The sequence below is a fragment of the Bombyx mandarina genome, chromosome 09, assembly GCF_030267445.1.
Source record: "Bombyx mandarina strain Sakado chromosome 09, ASM3026744v2".
Lineage (NCBI taxonomy): Eukaryota > Metazoa > Arthropoda > Insecta > Lepidoptera > Bombycidae > Bombyx > Bombyx mandarina.
The window spans coordinates 7,762,323-7,788,709 of NC_143216.1; the positions used below are offsets into that span (position 1 = coordinate 7,762,323).

Sequence of the window (26,387 nt, forward strand, 5' to 3'; positions counted from 1 at the left end):
GAATTATTTCAGAATAGATTATTTAAATAAAAATAGTTTCAGTTAAAATAAACATGTATATTTCAGCACATAGTAAATAAAATAAATGCATTTCTTCACATCCAATTTATAAAAAAATGAGAATCTTCCAGATAAATACAGTTAAAGCACGTGTTATTTTTTAATATTTTACATCATATTTTTGTAATTAACATTTATAAACTAATTTTATTAAGACTATAAAGCGTGTCAGAGATAAGCTAATTAGCGAGCAGGTTCGTAATAATTTTTAATTCCGTATTGCTTATGTAAGAAGGTCATTTACGTTCAATGTTACAGTAGTTATAATAGCGATTATTTCACACAGCTTTATGATCAATGTTTTTAACAACGATACCTTCATTTTCCAAAAAAAAGGTCCGAAATTTTACAAAATTTGTTTCGTTTCAAAACAATGTTCTCTCCGTAATGTTTTATTTCATAAAGTAAAATCATATTAAAAGTAAGAGCTATTAATTTAGTTAAATTTATTTAAAAAAATCTCTTTTAACGAGAATCATTACGCTTTGAGTGCTTTCTCCCTAGATATTTCATCACCCTGCAGTGTGCAGACATACCTTAAAAACGGGCGAATAATTCGTTTTATCAATATTGTATTTGATAGAAACGGAAAGGAGAAAATGCTGATGATAAGAAAATGCTTAAGACTGCTTCTTTGGATTTTGTTCTCAAACATAGATTATTTGAAGATAATTTATTAACTGCGTTCCCCAATCTGTTTTGTGAAACCTCTAGGTTCAAGATCACTTCAAGAGACACTTCAAGATCATTAACTATTCTAACAACAATTTTACCTTAATCAATACGAAAATGAACGCAGCGTAGCTCTTTAATTTTGCGGTTTCCAATATTTTTTATTTCAAAACTGACAACACCATGTAGTTTAATATTTCTCTAATGCTTTATACATACTTTATGGATACAAGGAAATGAAACGATCCAATCTATGAATGCATCTTCGGCGATTCTCAGCCTTTGTTTTAATAAAACTCATTATTTTCGATGACAATTTCGGTACTATTGAGATTTGTTGGCACACCAAGTTCTAAGAGTCTAACAATGACCGCTTTAAACCTACTAGGGAAATCACTATCATAAAGCACATCTAGGAAGTATCATTAAACAATTAATAGTGATAATTTTACGACAGTGTTAAGTTTAATAAAAAAAACGCTTTCTCAACTAATAAGTCATGAACATAATACTCGCTTCTTCAGTCAATGATATTTTAAATAAAATAGTAACACTTTATTGTTATTGTACGTTATTTTTGCTTCATCACGGGACGTTTGATGTCCATCAGATCGCAGAGTTCGTTTCTTATAGGCCTCAGTTTGGAAACGTCTTGCTCCCAATCGGTTTCAGCGAGTACGGACATCACCTAGGGATGTTGAGATGACATTCAAAACAACTGTTGGCGTGTTTTTCGCTTCGTGTGTGTAAATCTTATTTTCAATTCACTCTAAAGCTAATGGTATGAGAGGAAATGATTTCTTAAAACTATTTGCGGGTCAACTGTTACATGTTGGTTGTACTTTGAAAGAAACCCCTCCCTCTAGTAGTAACACGGACAGCTGTACCAATCGCAATCAATCCTTCCTTTGTCGGATCACTATTCGTCTTTTCGCATTAAAAGTGTACAATTTCCAAAAATATTCGAAATTGAGTTAATATGCGAACTCATCTGGTATCACCAGTATTTTTCTCATAAATACTTTCAAAAGAGTGTAGTTTAGTTCTAGTTTTTTTTTTAGTTTACCTATATTCTGCTGCTATTAAAAAAAAATACATAATTTTATCTTACTTTAAAGGCGAATTTACATTACGAAATTAGTGGCATGAAAATAATTTCGTGACATTAGTTTTACCAACAGTTTCACGTGTAATTTAATACTTTCGTAATGCATGCATTAATTTCATGCATGCAATTTAGTTTCGTGCCCTGCGCGATTTTTTGGTGAAATTAGTGTCATGCAACTAATTTCATAGTGTAGACGCGACGTGAAACTAATGTCGCGAAAGGGCCTGCGCTGTGCGGACGTGTGTATTGTTAGTTCGGACGCGCTTCAAGCGTTGAAAATGGCAAACCAACGATGGAGTACAGAAAAAAATATAGATCTTATTAATGAATATCAATGACAAGGGTCCCGAAACACCTATAGTAAATCAAAATTATCTTCACTCATTCGAAAATAGTTTTTATAACTCTCAGGATCTTCATCTGCTAATTCAGAGACTAACTTCATTGCACCTAAATGCCTTCTTGTTGACCATCCTAGAATCTACCAACTTTTTTTTTCTTGATAGTCTTTTTTTAAGTTTATAGCTGGTATATAAGCATTTCTTTAGCTACATTGAATATAGCAAATTATAGCTTTGATGTTGAAGGCGCCATGGTTACTGCGATACTGTGGATTTCGCGACGCTAATTTTTTAACGAAATTACTTTCGCATATATCGAAACTACTTTCGTGAAACTGAGCTCAACATGCATGATACTAATTTCGTAATGTAAACTAGGCATAAAAGGCAGATAATGTAACTGGTAAAAAATAAAAAATTGGTTGCGGTAGGCAGCGGCTTGGCTCTGCCCCTGGCATTGCTGAAGTCCATGGGCGACGGTAACCTCTCACCATCAGGTGGGCCGTATGCTCGTCTGCCTACAAGGGCAATAAAAAAAAATGTTGCAAAGATGATATTAATATTAAAAATATCACACGCTAAACCTTTAAAACACTCTCCTGTAAAATTATAAGTTTTGAGATTATACAGTTTTAATGCGAGAAGACGTCTTGTTAGAGCGATCGCGGTGGTCATTCAGTACCTATCATTGCTGTGGGCAGATGTTATGCGCCTCACGAGCAATCACCACTTCTCCCGGTTTGTGGTGAGCCTGGTACACTCATGCAAACAACCGCCAACTGCCGACTTTACTTGGGCGGTTCATCGCATGGGCAACCTTCCACGCGGTCTGGTGCTTTAATTAATCTTAATGCAATCAGATTAAGAATTATTATTATTGTCAGGGACAAGTCACGGATGATCAGAGATTCATATACATACTTAAATAGATATTAAAACAAAAAAAAAGAGCAAACAAACCTGTCAATAATTCCAATGTTTGCCATATGTGGCAATTGAATCCACGACCTTAATCCTAGCAATCAGTAATTGAGCCACCGAGTCTGTCAAGATTAATGGTTCCAAAAGACACGACAGACCATCATGTAGGAGAATGATGATTGTTATTTGTATAGATTATGCAAAATCTTCTATAAACCTTATGAACACCATGTGTGCGCAACGTAAGAAGTCGCCCACTATGGGACACGAAGTGGAATTAGCAATTGTATTGCAGCAGTAGATACATTAAATTAAAAGTGATTTCATTATTACACATCAACGACTCAAGTTAAATCATCAAAGTTGTTTAATGTATTTTGACATTGTTTTCAAACGACCGACTCAGGTCAAAGGGTCACGGAAGCGCGAGTTATCAAGTAGATAACAGTTCGAAAATCAACTTGTAAAGTGGCGTAGATAACAAATAACACGATGCTTAGAACACTCATTTGCTCCAATGAGAATAAAGTGAATAAGTTCACAATTCAATAACGATAAAATAATGTCGATTACGCTTCACGATGAAATGTAGGTGTTCAGATGATGTTTGCCATATAGCAATTACCATCGCACTAGGTGCCACCCGAACTTGACCTTTATTATCAGGAACTTCTACGTTTTTTATTCAATATTTACCTAAATCATTTCTGCCACGTACCATTCAGCTCTAGGATGAATTCCTCTCTATTTAATTTTTCTTGTTAGATGTGGAAGACGAGTTCATGGCCCACCCGGTGTTAATTGGTTACCGAAGCTCATGGATACCAACAACGTGAGTACCAACTTAATCTCAATTTTTAAAGGTTCTATAGTGGATAGGGACTTGCCTGTAGTCCTGGCATTGCTGATTTTGATGATCGAAGCTACCCATTTACCAAGAGATCGACCGTGAGCTCATCTGCTCTCGACGACAATAGAAAACTTACAAAGATGTACAAGATTTACATATGTCAAATATTAAGGACATTTTGTGAGCTCCAACAGACCGACACTAATGTCCCATCTAATTATGCGGCGAAGAAATCTACTTCTCAATGGTTTGGTTATTTCCAGGGCGTGTTTCATCTTACAGTGCGTCATCCGTTCCTACTCGCCGTCATTCCAAGCCGGGTCTCTCAAAAATACCTACCTTCTTCCGTTATTCCTTACCGCAATCCGACTGAGACTTCGTCGTTACCTGGTCTATGTTGTCTTGCGGCACGGAGCACACGTCTCCGTAGAGCGTGAGCGCCTCGTAGAGCCTGGCGGCCGCGCACCGCCGCACGTAGCGGTCCGCGTAGCACAGGTAGATGACGAGCTGACCCAGGGACTTGCTGCAGACGCCGCCTCCGACCTGCGTATTCATGGACCTTTTTAACTACCTAAATTAAACTCATTTTTACACTTAACCTCCTATATTCGTTGTAATTTTATTGGAACACGCGATCGAAATCCGTAAATAGAATAGTGAGAGAGAAGGAGATAATAAAATAGAGAGGGAGAGAATGAGAGAAAGAGAGAGGGAGAATGAGAGAGAGAGAGAGACGAAGGAGAATGAGAGAGAGACAGAGGGGGAGAATGAGAGAGAGAGGGGAGAGAATATACTTTATTGTTAACACATTGTTCGCTTTTAAAAAGACAAAACTACGTTTACCTTAGTAACGAAGTAAGTTAACACATATATATTATGTGGGAAGGTATGGCGAAATCTAGTGGGTTTAGTTTAGCTTAACAAAAAAATCTTTTATTTAAAAAAAAACTTATCCTGACATCTTTATGTAAATTTCTAACTGTCAAGTAAATTTTATTATTTTAAAATAAAATTAGTGTGCCAGTGCGAATTAAGCAAAAAGTACCGATCTTCCTACTTATATGTGTATGTAATGTCATAAATAATATAAGTCGCCTAAAGATAACACGTCCGGTGCGTTCGTATCTAACGATGCAACGGTGTTCAAATCCCGCAGGCGGGTACCAATTTTTCTAATGAAATGTTCACGATTGACTTCCACGGTGAAGGAATAACATCGTGTATTAAAAATCCAACTCGCAAATTTATAATTTGCATAATTTGTGGTGGTAGGACCTCTTGTGAGGGTAGGTACCCCCACTCTGCCCATTTCTTCCGTGAAGCAGCAATGCGTTTCGGTTTGAAGGGCGGGGCAGCCATTGTAACTATACTGAAACCTTAGAACTTGTATCTCAAGTTGGGTGATGCATTTATGTCATAGATGTCTATAGGCTCCAGTAACCACTTAACACCAGGTGGGCTGTGAGCTCGTCCACCCAAATATAGAATAAAAAATAAATAAATAAAAGTAATAAACGCGATAAAAATAAGCTGATTGAATTGCGAAATTAGCTGTTAAACGAACCTGAATTAATTGACAAAGGACATTTATGGAATCTAACAGCTTGTATATGTTTTTGCCCCCTCGTAATTCCAACTGCAGATGTTTGAGAACGTCCATCGCGAAACTCGACTGTGGATCTTCTAGGATAGGAGATATGGAACCTGCAAACGAGAATTATAGTTCAGAATGCCTTATTTCTCTTAGCTACACGAAGAGGTTATTGAGTTTCGATGGATATCACAATACAATTGGAAGAGTCATAAACAGGGTAGACTAAATACTATGTAAATATATAATGATATTTATATGTATGTACAGTAATACCCTTTATAACACGGTACTCTTATAACACATTTTCATATTACGCGATTTCAGTCACTCGAATAACAAATGTATTCCCCCATAAAATATAACGCGGGGATTTCATAGGTTATACGTATTTCTGTACTGTGAACTTAATACTGATTTTTACAGTTTCTAATTAATTTCGCGTACTTTTGAACATTGCGTCAATTGTATTGTTGTAAAATTAAATTCAATTAAATTATTACATTTTTGCTCCTAGTTTTTGAATTTTAAAAATATTGGTCTTATTGTATTATATTCGTATATATGTATATTATATTTGTACATAACGCGTTATAAGGGGCCATACAAGTGCGTTATGTGAAAATTCCCTGTAACGCGGAACCAATTTACCGTGTTATGGGGGGATATTTATTTATTTATTTAGACACACCAACAGCAATACACACAAAATTCAAGCTTAAAATTAACATGTATATAATTAAGTACTGGTATGTAAGCCAGTTACAGACATGTACAGCAATCTCTTATAAGAAACTATGACTTGTTGCAGCAATTTTACAAATAGCGGAAAAATATTATGATATTACTGTATGTAGTATAATAGTAACCAAAAACCAACGAGGGTTCGTGGCGACAAACCGTTCAAACCAAGTATTTCTAACAGAGATTAGTGTTGAAGTCGGACTATTCTTTCAATGCAATTGTGACTTAAACCCCATGTCTTAAGGTTGAAGTTGCATTCATGTAGTAGTTTATGGTGTGCGTTTAACACATCACTTTAGGCCAATTTCCTTAAAGCAAAATTCATAATTTAAATTTCAATAGTTTAGAAATAATAAGTGTCTTTTTTTAAACATTTAGCATTTTGTAATGAATATTGAAACACAAAACCCACCTGAACTCAATAATCGATCCAAAAAGTTGAACATCGGTCCCGTGATGCGTTTCACATGCAAATTATCGGCAAAAACTTTGATGATCGTCTCGCAAATAGACTTTAGCATTTCCTTGTCCGAATGCAGCGTGTTCAGATACGTATATAGAGATTGCGTTGTGTGTTTTACCTAAAAAAATTGCTGATATTTAGACTACTAATATGTAGATTCCATTGCTTTTTTTTCCATTCCTATTCGCTGGTCGCCTAAGGTACGCCCCCCAGCTACACCCGAAGGTAGGTGAATTTGCTAACACTAGCCCTAGCAAAAGCAGTGCTTCGCAGAATTCGGTGGGGAACACAGCGGGTTGTGTCTATGGGAATTGCTTTTAATCCGTGTATTAAAAACATATTTTCTTATTTGGCTAATTGACTAATAAGCTAGTAAAATTCAGAGATGTATATTTAATGTGTGTAATATATAAGTATGCGCGAATTGTACATATAAAATTATCCGAATATATGTATATGTTATTGATGGTAACAATAAGGAAATCATTTCGAAATAAAATTGGTAATTGTTTCAATCAAATTGTAGAAATCGCAGTCCATTTCGGCGCAAAACCCTGACACCCCCGATCTTGATCGTTGATTATACAATATGCTTATATTTAAATATACTTTAAGGTTGATGGGTAATTTTAGATTCATTACAAGATTTTCTAAATGCTGATGTAACTTTTCTTTTCAATTTCCAAATTCACAAGTGGTTTTATTGTTAAACTATCATCATACATCATTCGTGTCGATTCGCAGTAAATAAAAATGATTTACCATTAATATTAAAATATAATTCTAGCCATGTCCGCAATATTGTTAGAATTAGTTTTAATGTAATTTTAATTCATATTAAGTTCTCACAATTAGAGGACAATTATGATCAAAATGAGGCATTTAGTGAGACGAATTCGTAAATGTTTTTTTTTAAATGAATATGAGCAAGTAAGCTTCTTATTGAATCAGAACGATACGTTCTTTTCAATACGATTACATAATACAAGTGTGACCCAGAGGACATAATAATATAAACATGTAATTTAATTAATCTCCACTGATTGGACGGACGTACATGCATATTGATAACACTCCCGCAGTTATCAGCGGTTGTTATTAAATCTAACCGACTCAAACTAGTACCGAGATAAATGTAAACACTTCTTATGGTACAAGGCATGAATCGTAGCGATTCAAATGTTAACTTAATCACGGGGTTCGCAAAAGTTTTCGACTTTAATAGACAACGAAACATCATCATTATCATCAGCCCAGAGTGATCCACTCCTGAACATAGGTCTCCCAATCCACACCACTGAGCCCTGTCTTCATCTTTCATTCTATTATATTTAAACAAAATATAATACAATGAAACTAGAAAAATATTGTCTATTTACTTGGGGTCCTTGATTTCGAACGATTACAACTTCAACATTATAAATCGAGATGGTAGGCGACATTAAAGTCAGGTTCGACTAGTTCATCTGCCAACTGCACTAATACAACAAGACTTCTCTATTACAATACGCAAACGGACCATTCCCGAAGGCGAAAGGGCAATGAACTACTATCATAACGTAAACAGAACTAATACTTGTTGTTCTACTGGGTTTATATTTCGTAAAGCGGCGATGTAACGCAAAGTAAAATTTCCCGATTTGTCCATTCATACAATACTTGTCGTTCTACTGGGTTTATATTTCGTGAAGCAACGATGTAACGTAAAGTAAAATTTCCGTAGTTTTCCATTCATACAATACTTGTCGTTCTACTGGGTTTATATTTCGTGAAGCGGCCGTGTAACGCAAAGTAAAATTTCCCGAATTTTCTATTCATACAATACTTGTTGTTCTACTGGGTTTATATTTCGTGAAGCGGCGATGTAACGCAAAGTAAAATTTCCCGATTTGTCCATTCATACAATACTTGTCGTTCTACTGGGTTTATATTTCGTGAAGCAGCGATGTAACGTAAAGTAAATTTTCCCTAGTTTTCCATTCATACAATACTTGTCGTTCTACTGGGTTTATATTTCGTGAAGCGGCCGTGTAACGCAAAGTAAAATTTCCCGAATTTTCCATTCATACAATACTTCTCGTTCTATTGGGTTTATATTTCGTGAAGCGGCGATGTAATGCAAAGTAAAATTTCCCGATTTTTCCATTCATACAATACTTGTCGTTCTACTGGGTTTATATTTCGTGAAGCGGCGATGCAACGCAAAGTAAATATTCCCGATTTTTTTTTGTAAGCAACCGCCTGTACTCATACCATTGTTTTTGAGTGCGATACCAGCACACCCTGTGTTTACGAAAAATGTTAAAATAGACAAATCACTTACCAAGCTCTCGGTCAGCTCTCCGGCACTGACAACCAGTCCTTTTATCACACTGTACCTGTAATCTGGATAGTTCAATAACTGAACAAATCTAGGCATTGTGTGTCCGGGGAACAACCAGAGCACCACGTTTGAGTTTTCGCTTGTCAACAGATCTTTTTCATCGTCAATATCTTTAGGATGTGGTTTCAGCTCGACTTCTTCGGACGGAAATATGCGTTTCAATGCTTCGTGATGCGGAATGTTCGAGATCGGAGGATCGCTAAAACACATTTTTCGTTTAAAATGAATAGACCTAAAGATGATTAGTTCATTAATGGTCTAATTTACGGATAATCTAATCTAATTTACGGAGTTCTACGAAAACTTCCGCAATAAAATAATGACAATTCAAAAAACCTGGGATTCAACCGAGAAAGTAGTTTTAATTATAACTAACAAAATATTTTGACGACGAGACGAGGATACGACCCACCTGATGGTGAGTGGTTACCGTGGTCAATAGACTTCAGCAATACCAGGGGCAGAGCTGCCTACCATTAAATACTCTCCACAAGCCTCGTTTAAAGGAGGACAAGTCATAGCGCTCGGGAAGCACCATGGAGGTGCACTCATTCCAAAGCCGGGGGCTTCAAAAGTACGTGGCAAAAAAGATCTGTGGAAACGCACTGTGGAGGACCACAGTGGCTCCAGGTAGTATGGATGAACTCTACTCCGGTGGCAGGCGGTGCGATAGTAAAAACGACATGATGGAATCATCTCAAACAATTCCTCAGAGCACTCCCCGTGGAACATACAGTACTAAATACAGAGAGAAGCTTAGTCCCTCCGCAGACCCAGAGGTTCAAACGATTCGCAAGAATGGGATTATCGACATTCCGAACGACCCTCTTCTGTATGGAGTCAAATGGAAGTAGCTGGTATTTGGGAGCCCCGGCCCAAAGATGAGAGCAGTACTCCATGCGAGGTCGGACTTTTGCTTTATAAAGCAAAACTTTTTGTCCAGGTGTTCGCTCTGTTTAGAACTCTCGACATTTTGGACGCCAACTTGGCTTTGCCTTCCAAATGACTCCGAAACTGGACATCGCTCGAAATGTCGACCCCAAGTGTGCCGATACTCGTCAAAGGTTGCAGGGATACTCCTTGGAATTGCGGCACCATGACAAAGGGGTCCTTCTTCACAGTGAACGCGCAAACATGTGTCTTCAACGTGTTGCTCAAGGTTCGCCCCAGAGAGTTCTCCATTTCAGACACAAGTTTAAATTGTCCCTCATGCACCACGCTCCGAGAAAGACTGATGACCGATATATCGAGCATCCCCCGTCCTGTCATCTGCATAGCAATGCATGCCATCAATAGATAGCATGTCATTGATATTCAGGATGAAAAGCGAGGGGGAGAGCAACGAACCTTGTGGAATGCCAGCGTTATGGTCAAGGTATCGGAATAGTCATCCGCCCATCCAAAAAGCTAGTCCCTCGGCAATTCCGTAAGATGGTAGCTTCGACAGAAGTGCCCTATGCTATAGACCATGTCGATATCTAAACCAAATTCGTAATTAAATGCGCTGTAATCAATCATGCTTATGCAGAGAAAGCTTAAGTTTGGTATATTTATAAAATGATATTAAAAGTAAAACAAAGGAACAATATTATACTGTCGAAGACGATCAATCAGGCATTGTTCAAGCAGATTAGATAAATGGTCTTAAATTAAATCAATGTGTCTTCCACAATGATTGATATAAAGGATCAACTTAGAATGTACAACAAAAAATCATACATTAACATTGTAATTATTGGGAGGGGCTGACAATAGAACATTAAGTTGTAAGGCTAATAAGTACATACTAATGGAAACAGTAAATAGGTATTATTTCAAATTCAAATTCAAAATCATTTATTTCAACTTAGATGTCAGCATAAACTCTACCAACGGTTCCAAAAAGAGCCACAGTCCTGAGAAGAACCGGCGAAACAAACTCAGCGGGTTTTTTTGAGACCATAGTTCCAAATTGAGTACAAACTTTAACATTCAGCTAAATTAACATAAATTCGACGAATTTATCTGAATAGAAACGAGCCGATTAAATATTGCAGTTTAATTAATACAATGTGATTTTTTCAGTATGAATTACTTCTTAGCCGCACAATGAGATTTAGCGGTGACAAAAGTATACCGTTTAAAAAAAAACACCATTTTATGCGTAATTCTAAAACCATTCGTTTATAGTTATGTATAATAACATTTCAGATTAACTAAATAATTATATAAAAATCAGGATGTAAGACCGCCTTGAGTCTCTTTATATACACATGGTAGGACTTCTTGTGAGTCCGCACGGGTAGGTACCACCGCTCTGCCCATTTCTTCCGTGAAGCAGTAATGCGTTTCGGTTAGAAGGGCGGGACAGCCGTTGTAACTGTACTGAGACTTTAGAACTTATATCTCAAAGTAGGTGGTGGCATTTACGTTGCAGATGTCTATGGGTTCCGGTAACCACTTAACACCAGGTGGCCTGTGAGCTCGTCCATCTATAAATGCAATAAATAAATAAAAACTTCTTCAATATTTGTTTATTTTTTTTTTGCCTCTATATGCAAACGAGCATACGGCTCATCCGATAGTATGTGGACAGAGCCAAGCTGCTGCCTACCAAAAAACGTCCTAATTTTTTTTTTTTGTAATTACCATGTATTACCGTTCTGTAAGCTGTAACGCTTTGTAGCTTACTTGTATATGAGAGATGTGAATATCCGTCCCGCGTGGGCTCTGGTTCGGTCAATTTTCTCGACGGCCTGCTGCGCGACGCCACACATCACGTCTCTGATAATTTGTGGAGAGTTCAACTGCGGAGCTTCTTCGGCACACTGTCGACATATCGCGAGTAGACCTACACAATGTTATTAATATATATTAATACGTGAAGCAAAAACTTTATACCCCTTTTTACGAAAAATGTGGGGACGGAGGAGTATAAAATTTTCTACACTTATAGAGAATATAGAGAAGAAGTGCATTAAAAATACATTAAATCAATAAAAAAAACATTACACACACTACCACATATTTGACACACACACACATATATACTCTTTGTTTATTGTCAAACTTTTGTTATAAAGTCCGTGGTCAAATTGAGAATATATTGAAAATTGTTTGTCTTTATTAATATTTGTTTATAGTGTAGTCTTGGCGAAATTTGTGATTATAGAAGTATAATAGTCATTAACAATAGAATCATAATAGTATACAAACTTATATTTCAATTAATTTTAGTCGAATTTCGACTACCAGGGGATCACTAGTTAATATTATTTGATAATTCTCTTTCTCTTTGCCTTAAATGTAGTTCAGTCACAGTAGCCTATAGATACCGCAAAGTGAATGCAGCTACTCATCTTGAAATATGAAACCCTTTTTTACTGAAACCTATGCTTCGTGGCAAAATTAGGCAAGATTGTGGCAAAATTAGGCAAGATTGCGGTAAAGACCCGTTCGAGTTTACTATATGCCCATATTTTTTTCAAATTCTACAATATGCACATGCACTGCCAATTTGTCGAATGGTAGTTTCATTTAAAGAAATAATTTTTATTTCAGTATTGCCACAATGATCCATTCATTGATGTTTTCTTTCAATCAACGCTAATCACGAGTACGAATGTAGCGGCGGCGAACCTGATTACTGCTGCCGACTTTTCTATTGCAATAATCATTTTCAATTTAATGATTTGGATAGCCAAAACGTAAAAAAAACGTTTTAAAATTACCGCCAAATAAAAAAAACCCTGTTTCTTATTGCTGCGGTATGACTGAGCTTAAACCAGATTGAAAAACGCAGTGTTAAGTCTAGTCTAGTCGTCTATAGTATACGGAAATTGGAGATACTTACTCGTGCTTACAACGTAGGGTACGTTGTAAACACGGGTAGGTATCTCCAATTCCAACCAGGCTGAACCACAGATCATCTGTTAAAGAAAACACAACGTACAGTAGATTGGGGGGAATCGGAACGCTTTCCAAATCCGACACAAATTTACAGCTGTTTTTTTTTTTTATTGCCCTTGTAGGCAGACGAGCATACGGCCCACCTGATGGTGAGTGGTTACCATCGCCCATGGACTTCAGCAATGCCAGGGGCAGAGCCAAGCCGCTGCCTACCGTTTAATACTCTCCACAAGCCTCGTTTGAAAAAGGACATGTCATAGCGCTCGGGAAACACCGTGGAGGGGAGCTCATTCCATAGCCGGATGGTACGTGGCAAAAAAGACCTCTGGAAACGCACTGTGGATGACCGCAGTGGCTCCAGGTAGTATGGATAAACTCTACTCCGGTGGCGGGCGGTGCGATGGTAAAAACGAGATGCCGGTATCATCTCGAACAATTCCTCAGAGCACTCCCCATGGAACATACGGTACAAAATGCAGAGGGAACCGAAGTCCCTCCGCAGACCCAGAGGCTCCAAACGATCCGTGAGAATGGGATTATCGACAATCCGAACGGCCCTCCTCTGTATGGAGTCAAATGGAAGAAGCTGGTATTTCTTAGGGTAATACCAATAAAATTGAGATTAAAATGGTTCCGAAGGTTAAAATTTTCATATACGATGCATTATTATACATAGTTCATTGAAGTATATACAAAAAAACTTAAATAACTAGCTTGACCTGATTCACCTTGGCTTTTGGGTTTGGAATCGGGTCACGTATGGGGACAATAGAGTTTTTCGATAGGGCTGGCACTATTTAGTTGTTAGGTAGTATCTTTGATCAGTTACAAAACTCTGACGACTAAATTAAACTATTTAATATTCTTGAACACTAAATTAGTCCTTTTCTATTAAACAAATTTAAATTTCACAAAAGCATTGTGACAACCCAAATTTGTCCGTATTCTACCCTTAGTACCTATTCCTCCCCATCTACGGTACGCAACGCACCTGACATACTGGCTTCCCGGACCCAAGCGCCAATGTCGCCCCTCATATCTATAGTATATTCAGCTAAGCATTCCAAGAGTGCAGCCACGACATCGTCCACGTGTTCCTCGATGCCCCCCCGCACCCCCTGCGTCTGGCACACTTCGGTTAGCCCTATGACGGCGTCGCGACGCGCCTCCGCCCACTTCTGCGTCACTTCCGTCACTTTCGTGCATTCGATCAGCGAACGAATGACCATCGGGAGGTGTTCGGTCAGCAAAAACTTAGGTAAAGCACCTGAAACCAAAATTTGTTAGCAATACCTAAACACACAAACAAAATATACAATAAAAATGCGATGAGCATGTCTTTATATGTAGATTCGTTTGCTGTTTATTAATTCGGATAAGACGTTCGGTGCAGTTATGCGACTGTGCCGTGATTAGATCTCGGGGTAAGTTATAAATTTCCTAATACCTATGTATCCAATCAGAGTTCCCGAACGACTTCCACGATGAAGGAAATCATCGTATCGAAATAAATAGTATAAAGACCGTCGGTCTACCGTGCAATATTTAACCAGCTCGGTGGATGACCTTCCCTTTATCGTATAACTACAAGTGCAAAAGTTTGTATAATTTATCAAGAATGTTTAAATAGTTGGTCATGCTCACCAACAGCTCGCGAGTATCCCATTCTCAGAACAAGTCCATTGACTCCACTGTTCCTAAGTTGCTCGCAGTACTTCTCCATAAGTTTAGTGCGTTTTTCTTTCGCTGTCATATCACCATACACCAATTGGTCGTCTCGAAGATACTGATCGAAAACCAATGGCAGAGCTTTTATTGCTTTCTCTCTTATGGCTAGCACTTCGTGAGCTAGACATTCTTCAATTAAATTTAGCCATTCATCTGGAATTGATAAAATGAAATATATTTTAATATTCTTGACAATACAGTGTCTAACCATCTTTTTAATAGTAGTATAACTGGCAATACTAGGTGAACGAAATGAAAGGTTTTCTTCAACACTAGGTGAACGAAATGAAAAGTTTTCTTACAGAATCATTTTCCGTTTATAAAGTGTACAATTTATTCCGGTTGCATTATAATAATATGTCCTTCAATTTTCCAATGCAGATAAAAAATTATAGTTAAGAATGTGGTCAGTTAATCGCTTTGAAATGGAAGATCCTCTTAGAGAATCGTTTTGTTTATAAACTGTACAATTTATTCCGGTTCCAATATAATAATATGTCCTTTGATTTTCGAATGCAGATAAAAAATTCTAGTTAAGAATGTGGTCATGGAATCGTTAAAATTGACAGAGCACTAGTGTAGTAGTAAGTAGAAGTACTTATTTCGAATAGTGCAGTTAAATTTCGTCTGTACCTATAATAGGGTGTCCGTGGTAAGGTGCTGCGGCCAACGAAAGCGACGCTATACAGTTGCAGCAAGCCTGCCGCATCAGTTCCCCTCCGAGACCGCGGAACTGCTGGCGGGACCTCAACCGCGCCACCAGCTCACGTACTGATGTCGAGATGTCTTCGGATATTAAGCTATCTGCTGTTTTACCTGAAAATCAGATAATCATTATAGGAGCTCCTTATAGATAATTAAAGATTTTCGGAGTGACAAGTATTATTCTAATCCCGGTGAGATCTTTGCAGGAATTTGGTGTATGACTGTATTATGTACAAAATTTTCCATTCGAACTATTTGAAATGATCCCGTCAAGTTCTTTTCAATATCGCACGACCTGGCACCTGAACTAACTTTATCCCCACTATTCAATGAATTTCCCCCGTTATTTAATCTTCCTTACTATCCAACTTTGGTATTAACTTATCAGTGTTTCCTGATGTCCTGCTTGAAACAAGAATTGAGGAAGGTTCAGTGATAGGTGACTCAAAGGGTGACACCTTCAAAGGCCTTTAAAACAAACAAGTTAAATGAGGTATGATTGAAGTCATTTGAAAAGGTTTATTAAATTAGTACCTATAATGGAAACGATTACTACATAAATATTTAAATTTATGTCTGCAATGTAAAAGTCTTAGTAAAATTTGATAGGATATTAACCTTATTAAAACTAGCAAGTAAAAACGTAATAAGCGATACTTATTTTAATAACAAATCTGTGAAAGCTAAAAAATCAGGTACAATATTACTAGTAGGTAGGTAGAAGTTGGGAAATAAAGAGAAATATTGCTGAATATGATAATAGTACTTACCATTGGGCAATTTTGTTTGTGACAATGCGTATATAGTTTCACCTATGGCCAGTATAGCTCCGTGTCGTACGTTCAAATCGATAGACTCCGTCTTTTTTAATAGTTTTGGTAAAACTGTCACTGCCATGTATTCCGGAAGCTGAAAATGTTCGACATTCTTTTTGAAAACTGTACAATAAAATGATTTTAATTTTACATTTAATGCCTTTACTTAATTTCACAATTAAAATAATTATATCTATTTCACTTACATGAGATTTTAGATTTTTTTAGAAATCCTTAAAATTAATAATCTAACCTAAATAAGTACAAAATGTGTACATGAAAATGTGAAATTGTCAACAGCTGACACCTTTCATATACCTAGTCAGGTCATAAGTATTGTCACACAGTAAAAACTTTCCTTTTAGAATGCTGGCCACAAAAAAGTTTATTGAATTCGAATTTCGAATTGTTCATGAAAATAAAAATAGTATACATTTAGAATTTTACTCATTTTTAAATATGGAGTGGACGCTTAAAGAAGACCGTGTTGCAGTTATTGCGTTGCATCGTTGCGGTTACGCACCAATTCAAATTATTAACATACTGAAAAATTTGAATATAGCCAAAAGATTCGTTTATCGTACCATCAAACGATACAATGAAGACTCTAGTGTAGATGACAGGTCAAGAAGTGGTCGCCCTCGGTCTGTTAGGATTCCAGCAGTGATAAAAGCTGTGAAGGCGCGAATCCAAAGAAATCCCAAATGTAAGCAGAAACTGTTGGCCCTTCAGATGGGGTTAAGCAGAACCACGGTGAAAAGGGTGTTAAATGAAGATTTGGGCTTCGGGCATATCGAAGAAAAACAGGAAATTGTTTGAATGCTCGTCTAATGGACCTGAGACTGAAGAGATGCCGCGCTTTGTTGAAGCGGTACGCGGGAAAAAAATATCGGGAAATACTTTTTTCGGATGAAAAATTTTTTACCGTAGAAGAGAGCTACAACAAACAAAATGATAAGGTGTACGCACACAGTAGTGAAGAAGCGAGCAACCGTATTCCGTGTGTCCAACGAGGTCATTTTCCATCCTCGCTCATGGTATGGTTGGGAGTTTCTTATTGGGGCTTAACAGAGGTACATTTTTGTGAGAAAGGTGTAAAAACGAATGCAGTTGTGTATCAAAATACAGTCCTGACGAACCTTGTGGTACCTGTTTCTCATACCATGTTCAATAACAGGCACTGGGTATTCCAACAAGATTCGGCGCCAGCTCATAGAGCGAAGAGCACACAAGACTGGCTGGCGGCGCGTGAAATCGACTTCATCCGGCACGAAGACTGGCCCTCCTCCAGTCCAGATTTGAATCCGTTAGAATACAAGATATGGCAACACTTGGAGGAAAAGGCGTGCTCAAAGCCTCATACCAATTTGGAGTCACTCAAGACATCCTTGATTAAGGCAGCCGCCGATATTGACATGGACCTCGTTCGTGCTGCGATAGACGACTGGCCGCGCAGATTGAAGGCCTGTATTCAAAATATCGGAGGTCATTTTGAATAAACTTTAGTGTCATAAGAATCTATGTTTTGTTAAGTTCATTTTGGTATATGAATGGTTACATAATGAATAAACTTGTTTCAATTATTTTACATTAAACATGTGACAGAATTTATGACCTGACTATGTATTTAGTAATAACCTTTTTCAAGCAAGTAGGTTGGTATGATGAAAACAGGCATGGATGCATGTTGATGAAAACACACGGAGATTTTTTTGTCATGCTTAGGTTAGTGGAAAAGCTCACAGCCCACCTGGTGTTAAGCGGTTACTGGAGCCCATAGACATCTACAATGTAAATGCGCCACACAGCTTGAGATATAGGTTCTAAGGTCTCAGTATAATAATATGTAGTTACAGTTGAAAGTTCTTTCTGGAATATTATTCTGTAATACTCACATGCTATGGTATAAATACAGTTAGATGGCAAGAGCTAACCTTAATCGTTAGTTTGTTCAATGCCTTGGCGGCGAGTTCGCGTATGGCACAGTCCCAATGGTCGACTTTCAGCTCCACCAGATGATCGACCAATGGCTGTGTGTACTCCGGATATTCAGCGATCTGCACAATTACATTTGTAAGCTATACTTAATAAGTTTCTGTTATCTGTAGGACTTTTTGGCGGGAACGCGAGGAGTGAAGTTGTGTGATTTGTTTTATTTTGTCTATTTAGTGTTTCTTCAGGTAATGGTAGTTTAATTAACAGTTTAATATCTGTCAAAGTGCGTAAATGTGGGAAAATAAAACGAAGCCGCTGGACGAATAATAACTTCTCGGGATCTTCGAAAAGGTCCACTGAAAAAATCTCTGTAAATGCCCACCATTTTATTGAGATTATATTTCATCCCATATCATCTCATCTCATTTCATTTAATTTCATCCCAGTTAATTAATGTCTAAATTAATCATCTTCATTCCATTTCACTCCATATTATCATTTTCCATAAGAATATGAATATAAATTAAAATAAGACGTGACTTAAAGGTCTTAGTTACCAGGTCATAAAATCCCTTAAAAAAGTGTTATCTGAAGTCATATATCGTGCTCATCATAGCCGCTTCATTATGTTTGCTTAAAAATAATATTACATCGAAATTAAGTTTACTTTGATTAACCTATGTGGATCAAAATATGATACTTTACCTGTGGGGCTATTACAAGATAAGCATTGTTCCTAGGTCCCACAGATTGAAAGTCAGCAGTCGTGAGCACATTAATGCCGTGCGGGAACATACCATGACGTCCCACATTTTCTTGATACGCCGCCGATGCAGCTCGACGGCAATTGATCTGCGAAATTGTTTTCTATTAGTACATTTATTCGTAAACTCAAAACGATATGTATGGTTTAAAAATTTACAATTTGCGATGAAATTTCGTGTTTCCGCATTAAAAGTGCACAATTTCCAAAAATATTCAAAATTGAGTTAATATGCGGAATCATTTGGTATCACCCATCGATCGTAGATCGTCAGATGGGCCGCTCCATACTAAAAGGCGCACAATATTATGTCATCACTCAAAGAGGTGCACGCACAACTCTTGTCTTAGTACGCGACAAGTGTCTACTGTGAGTGGACGCGCGCTTAAAAAAAATATTTTACTTTTTTCTTGTTTAAACATTTAATTACGCCTTCGGGTTCATTTTGGAATTGTTAAAACACAAGCCGAAACACAATTAAAGACAAAGGTATTACTTTTTATGCGTAATTATTTGTAAACAATTTAATTTGATTTATTTAAAACACGTCTCGAGCGGCTTAGCGGGATGAAGAAGAGGCGTGAGGGGCGGAGAAGCGGCCGGCCGCCAAAGATTATGTACTAAACAGAATGGTTAAAGTTCTGAAGGTAACGATCTCTTTACGGCACTGTTCCTTTTTGTGCAACTGGAATTGAATAAAATTATATATAAATTAAATATGAAATATTTTAAAATAGCAATGACGTAATAATTTTCATTATCATTATCATGATTTTTGTTTCTATTTTGTACAATCTTAAGTTTATATGTATATCAAATGTATCATTATATTTTTATACAGTATAGGGATTATCTTTTATAGTCCGGGAGCTGGCTACAAAGTATGCGATCATTTTTTTGTCAATTTTAGTTTCCCTCGAGATCCGCGAGTTAAAGAGAATGGATTGAAGTAAGTGGATTTTTGACGGACTTTGATTTAATTAAAGTGATTGAGTAACTGTGCATAATAATTTCTCACAGATTGTTTTTTTATATTATATTATTATTTAACGTATTCTAAATAAATGATTTTATTTCATTACTTTATTTTTTTCTATCATTCTTCCTAACCTGATTTCATATAGTTTTTTTTTTTTTTTTTATGATTGAAAGATTACTGGTGGCCCGGAGGCCTTTCCAGCTTCACCAGGACAGGTGGGCGAGCAAAGGCTCAGCCAGGAGGGGTGGGATTTGCTAACAGCTACCCGAGCGCCTCCGAAGGAGACCTAACAACTCAAGAGCAATTGCTTCGCGAATGAATCTACTACCGGATCGGAATCGTGACCCACTGAGAAGATCCGGCGAGAAACTCAGCGGGCTGAGGCATGGGTAAGGTTGCACGTCGACCTCTTTGTCGAGTTCGACGAGTACGGTTACCGGGGTTCCTCAGCCTGCTCCTAGTGTTAGAGCTGAAGGTATCTAATGCAAGAGTTATTGGATTTGATGGATCCGTAAGGACGTGTCTAGGGCGACGACGGTGACTTGCTCCTGCGTGATCAGGATTCGGGATTTAATATAGTACTGTGTACTGTAAGAAATCAGGTTATAAACATAATATATATAAACTTCAGAAATCAGAAGATTATCACTTCTGATCAATATTCTATTTATTCTATGACGAGTGATGACTTCCCAACGTGCGAAAACTGCGAAACTAATGACAATTCCGCAACGAGTGGGGGCCTATCTAACGATCTACGATCGATGGTATCACCAGTATTTTTCACATAAATACTGTCAAAAGAGCGTAATATAGCTTTTTTTTTTTTTTAAGTGAAACTTCTTTAGGCGCATGAGGGTAAAATTTTTACAGATATAACGTCACACAGGTATGCAACGGAAGTGTCGAAAAAGAGAGAGAGCGATCGAGACCGATTGAGAGAGAGTAAGACAGGGCGAACGTAGCATGAAGCAACTAGCCATGGAGTGAGAGTAGGGAGCAAGCAAGTGAGAAAGATCGAGAGAAATAAAAATGATAAGAATAATGACAAAATTTTACTAATAATATACTTAAGATATTTAGGATAATTGTATTTTAATTTTTGAAGGTTTCACTTCTAACACGTGTGAATTGCACACATGTTATTTTTTTTTTTAGTTTGCCTATGTTTTGTCTACTATTAACAAAATTAATACCTAATTTTATCTTACTTTAAAAGACAGATAATGTAACTGGTAAAAAAGAAAAAGTAAATGTTAAAAATATCACATGTTAAACCTTTAAAACACTCTCCTGTAAAATTAGTAAGTTTTGACATTATACAGTTTTAATGCGCGAAGACGATTTGTGTTGTCTATGGATGAAAAGTACTAAAGTTTATAACGGATATTAAAAAGAAAGGTACCTCTCGATCGAAACAAGCTGTCGCTATGAGTGCATTGGCGAGCATGTCGGCATAGGGTTTGAGCGCGGCGGCGTCGTATGCCCGCGCGAAGGCCCAGGCGGCGTGACACGCTGCGTCCCGCGCCGCCCGCCCGCCGCCCCCCGCCCCCACGCCGCCCGCGCGCGGCTCGTCCCTGCGCAGCGCACGCACTACCCCCGCCATGCCGGCCCCCACTTGCCTCGGAGACAAGAGACCGCGCCGTGCTGTTGAACATAACTACTAGAGAATTGTGCAACTCAACACATTCATCAGCCCGCTGAGTTTCTCCCGGATCTTCTCAGCGGGTCGCGATTCCGATCCGGTAGTAGATATATTCGCGAAGCAGCTGCTCTTAAGCTGTAAGGTCTCCTTTGGAGGCGCTTGGGCAGTTGTTAGCAAATCCCACGCCTCCTGGGTGCCTTAGCTCGCCCACCTGTCCTGGTGAAACTGGAAAAGTTCTCCGGGCTACCAGTAATCATACAATTTATTTTCTTTTTTAGAATATTTGTGTGCTGTTTGCCGCGATCCCTAGAGAAACCATTTATTAACCATCAGATGGGCTATATTATCATATTTCTTGAGCAGCAGTAACCCAGATATTGCCCCACTCTATTCTCGTGTTTATTGATCTATCAAACTTTAGCTCAATACAAGCAAAACTTACCTAGTTCAGCCAGTGCCATACACCCACCGTGCCAGGCAGTTTCACGTTCATTTTCTGCAAACAGTCCTAACACACTTTCGCATACATCAGCAGCGGCTATCGCAGGTAAACGTGCACCGATTCTCCCCACTCCTTTCGCGGCCGACCAACGAACTACTGTATCGTCATCACTTAGTGAACACAATAACAGTTCTACTACATCTTCAACCTGTTAAAAAAAACATACAATGCAACGAGTTTTTAAGATGTTTGTATGTTTACATTGTAATTGTAATACTTTCATTAGAATTTAATTTATATTATGTGAGATGAAAAGAACTCTAGTTTTTCTCTGTTTATTTGATAAATTATTATTTCAAATTTCAAATTTTAGGCAAACATAATCATATCTCTTACAAGACTTTTACCTCTTGAGGAATGTCTTGATCATCATCATCATCAGGAGGAGTAGTAATCGTTTCCGTATCGCCAGCTGCCGCTGCTCCACCTAATGTAACCGCTAAAGACCTTGAACCACGAGTGTACCGCCACGCAGCTACTCTTGGACGCAGAAATGTTAAACCTAAAACATAAACAGTTATTAATCATTGCTTTATTGAAACAGCCTTTGTATAAACTTCTTGACACAGCAGTACTTATTTTATAATATGATATGATAAACTTAATAAAATAGCAAAAAACGATAAAATTGTACCCAAACTGTATACGAGAATGTCAGTTAGCATAGATTATTGGGCAGTGGGGAACTGTACCAAAACCAAAACCTAGCTGGGATAGTCTGGGGCTTAAAAGGTACTAAAGAGTTTCGAAGTCAAAATTGTAAATATTTATAAGAATCATCTCAGATATCTGATTGAGGCATTCTCATGCCACTGCAATATGAATGCAGTTAAAGAGACTACCTGCACTATTCTACATGAAAGAGACAGTAACTCTGTAAATATGGCCTATCAAGGACCTGAATGGATTGAGGGAGGGTATCTAGATAAATGTGTATATATTGGCAATATCTGAAGAAGTGGAATGAAGTTCAGGGGCTTGATACAAAGATGGTTACTTAAAACTCCAAGTATTGACTGTTTGTTCACCCAATCCCTCAAATACAAGACCAGACCATGCATAAGCAAAGGGTGGCAGATTCTAATTTTGAAATAATAAAAAAGCTATTTCTCTATAGAAATGGCCTATGCTTACCAATTCTTTGGACAATTTTAACTCCATATTTTCTAACAAGCATAGCATTATGATGCTTATAGTTTTGGTTCGTAACCCATTCAAGTAATTTAGGTGCATATGGTAGTAAATCATCTCTTTTCCCGTGCTTCAGAACAGCTGCAACAGCAGCTAAAACCCCGTAGTGTATAGTGTTCTCTTCATTTAAATTTGAATTCAGCTCACAGGCCCAATCAAAGAATGCACCCATATATAATTCTTTCACATCTGACCTGCAGGTTGTATATTTATATATTGAGATTTATATAAGGCATGTTAAAATAAGCACCAACTACATATATCTGTGGGCAACAGGAGCCACTTAATTTCAGCAAAGTAAAGTCAATATTTCATCTTCAAAATTAAATACTATATGTATTGTATTTGTCATTAAACAAGTCATAGATTTGACTGGACCTCTAGTTAATTAGAATTTTTGTCATTTTATCATTGCCGAATTTCAATAATAATAAATAGAAGATTTACCTTGTAAAAAACTTAGAGGCTAAATAAGCACTGGCTTCAGCACATGAGTCTTTGCTAAGTGCATATGTTTTACAAATATTAAAGATTCTTTCCATGACTGTTAATTTTTTCGAAGTGCCTGCTTCTGAAAAACATGTGTTACTCATTTTGTAATCATGAATAAAACTATCACTTTTAAATTTCGAAAATTTTATGCCACTGAAAACTTTAGATATTAAATTACAAAGTTGCCACTGCAATTTCTTCCATTTTGTTATTCTAAAAGAATGATTCTCAATTACTACACTATGACAATTTTGTGGCCCACCTAATTCTTCTAGTTTATGTGCAGCCAAAATCTTTACATTGTCTTACATTATCATTACATCATTATTTTACACAGTAAATATCTTCTGAACTTTTTTATGCTGTCAAATTTCAAAATCATTTTGTGCCACAGAAGAAACAGTAGAGAATTACTATTCTACCACAAAAAAAATATGTTTATGTCATTGTATAACACAAGACAGTCTTTTTATGAAATCATGTCACAACTACTGCAATTTTTATACATGAAAGACAGATTAACATTCAACCACTTTTTATTCATAATTAAAACTATCATAAGGTAGGTATGTATTGGTCATTGATAGATGTTCTGTAACATACCTGGTTGTCCAGGAGCGAATCCATCTAGGCGACTCATATGAAATGGAATAATAACAACAATTGACAACCATAACAGTAAGACAAATCTGCTTCTCCATGTTTCCTTATCATCAGGATTTTGAGCTTCCAAAAATACCAATACAGTCAGCAAATCAGACACCTAAAAATTATACATTTCTCTTTAATAAAATCCATTGTCCTGTCATGGACTCATATCAAACAATTTAGTTTACATACTAACTTCATGTGGAAGATGTCTAACAACCACCTTATAGCCTCGAACCCTTATGATTTGGTACATGTAATTAAAAGTTGCATGTTTCAGTTCGAAAGGAGAATCTTTATCTTTGATAAGAAACAAAAATTTCGATAGAATTTTGTCTAAATGTGGATCCAACAGATGTGGTTGTTCATAATACTGTTTAAGTATTGTGTAAAGTTTATCGTACTCCACTTCAAAAGCAGAGGTGTTATAAACATTTTTTACATTATCAATCATGTTCATCACATCCTCGACCTCTGAAAAGTATTCGAGTGCACATCCCAGCCCAATATTATCACAATCGTCATCCCGGTTAATCTCAGAGTCTAACCCCACCATTTTTTTTCTTTTATGTACTCTTTTCGCGAAAAAGTGTTGTTTTCGTGAGTTATTATTAATGATTTGAATTACTAAGTATTAGATTTCGTAAATAAAGCTCATCTCTCCAACTTTTAGGGATAAAAACAATGAAGTAGGAAACCTAAAACAATAGTAGGTAGGTAGACACTGTAGACAGTTGACAAATTGACAAGTCACTACCGTACAATGGGGTAAATAGGGACAAAATCGACCTTCAGATTGAATTTTAAAATAGTTCCAATTAAATAGTCACTGCTCAACCAAAGAAATAAGTTGAGTCTTGAACGTACCTAGGTGATAAAAACCGTTACATTATTTTAATTATTCATTTTAAAGAAATAATCGGTAAAATAATGGCCGTCCCAATTTACCCAGCGTCCGGGGTAAATTGACACGGTTAAGGGTTAAATTGGGATATTTGTAAGGGTTGTCAACTCGCAGTACTGCGATATATAGGTAGGTGCCATATAATTATTTATATGGACCGAAATGATGAATACAATCCATAATTTAAGCACAATACACAACATAGTGTAAATTAAGCTGGTTTCTATTCCGAAGCGATGTGACGTGAATGATAATCAACAATACAATGATCAAAAAAAGTATGTGCATGTTATATTTTAGAAAATTATTATTTAATTTCCTTAAAAATCACAACTCTGAAACAAAATCATAAAATAGAATAAAAAATAGAAAACAAAAGGACTGGAAATGCATTAATACAATTTTATTTAATCAACATTTTCAAAATGATCTTTGAGCAAGAGTAAGATATCAGGTGAATAAGATAAAAAAACAGCTTTATCTGATTACTGCCAATAATAACAAAAATAAAAGAAATTCTTTCTAAGCTAAATAACTAAACTCAATTAATTCACTCACTCATAATTGGATATCTCGGATTTTTAATTAATGTTACATTTAAAATCTGAGGCCTGTTTTTATTTGTGTGTGTTTGTTGTGAATGTTAACAAAATCATGATTCGACGCGTGAATAGATTCTGAAATAACAAAAGTTTTGATTCGTTTGAGTTCTTTTAACTTTTAATTTTTTTATTGCTATAAAGAACATACGACCGGGCAGATATTACAAGGTAAATGTCGCGAAAAAAAGTAATTATATATATTTTTTTTTCTTTTACCTATAATACTTACATAAACTAACTGATAAACACATTAACCTTCTTTACATCACGCAATTAAGTGATAGTATAGGCTAAAAAATCTATTATAAGATATCAGTGACAACCCTAACAAGCCATCCCTATTTTGTCTTTTGGCGTTCCAATTTTGTGTTTTCTCGTCCCCAATTTTTCCAGTCTCGTTCCAAATTACCCTAGATACGTCCCAATTTTCCCCAAAAAGAAAGGAAAAAATATACAT

The 26,387-nt window shown here is 36.8% G+C and overlaps 1 protein-coding gene across 2 annotated transcripts; it reads right to left on the reverse strand.

The window, feature by feature from the left end:
- Positions 1-42: 42 nt before the first annotated feature.
- Positions 43-25,095, reverse strand: TBCD (tubulin folding cofactor D). Of its 2 annotated transcripts, none has more exons than XM_028175117.2 (19): positions 24,621-25,095; positions 24,380-24,539; positions 23,732-23,852; positions 23,228-23,478; positions 22,441-22,595; positions 22,034-22,241; positions 21,352-21,593; positions 18,910-19,056; positions 18,204-18,326; positions 16,225-16,363; positions 15,383-15,565; positions 14,666-14,902; positions 14,013-14,288; positions 11,804-11,963; positions 9,074-9,332; positions 6,700-6,868; positions 5,517-5,656; positions 4,340-4,495; positions 43-1,420 (listed from the first exon to the last, which is right to left on the reverse strand). In XM_028175117.2, exons 1-19 carry the CDS (start codon positions 24,978-24,980, stop codon positions 1,304-1,306), a joined length of 3,603 nt encoding a protein of 1,200 aa, XP_028030918.2. In that variant the 5' UTR covers positions 24,981-25,095; the 3' UTR covers positions 43-1,303. The 2 variants fall into 2 exon arrangements, with proteins under 2 accessions (XP_028030918.2, XP_028030916.2); XM_028175115.2 differs by having other exon boundaries at positions 23,732-23,855; positions 24,621-25,094.
- Positions 25,096-26,387: the final 1,292 nt, after the last annotated feature.

What these genes read in the sequence shown, in the direction of transcription:
- TBCD (XM_028175115.2), bottom strand. Translation starts at nt 24,980, where the DNA reads ATGGTGGGGTTAGACTCTGAGATTAACCGGGATGACGATTGTGATAAT. An exon ending in ATTCGCTCCTGGACAACCAG is followed by an intron (nt 23,856 to 24,379) that starts GTATGTTACAGA and finishes CATGTTTTTCAG; the next exon opens with AAGCAGGCACTTCGAAAAAA. An exon ending in ACAAACAAAATTGCCCAATG is followed by an intron (nt 15,566 to 16,224) that starts GTAAGTACTATT and finishes TCTGATTTTCAG; the next exon opens with GTAAAACAGCAGATAGCTTA.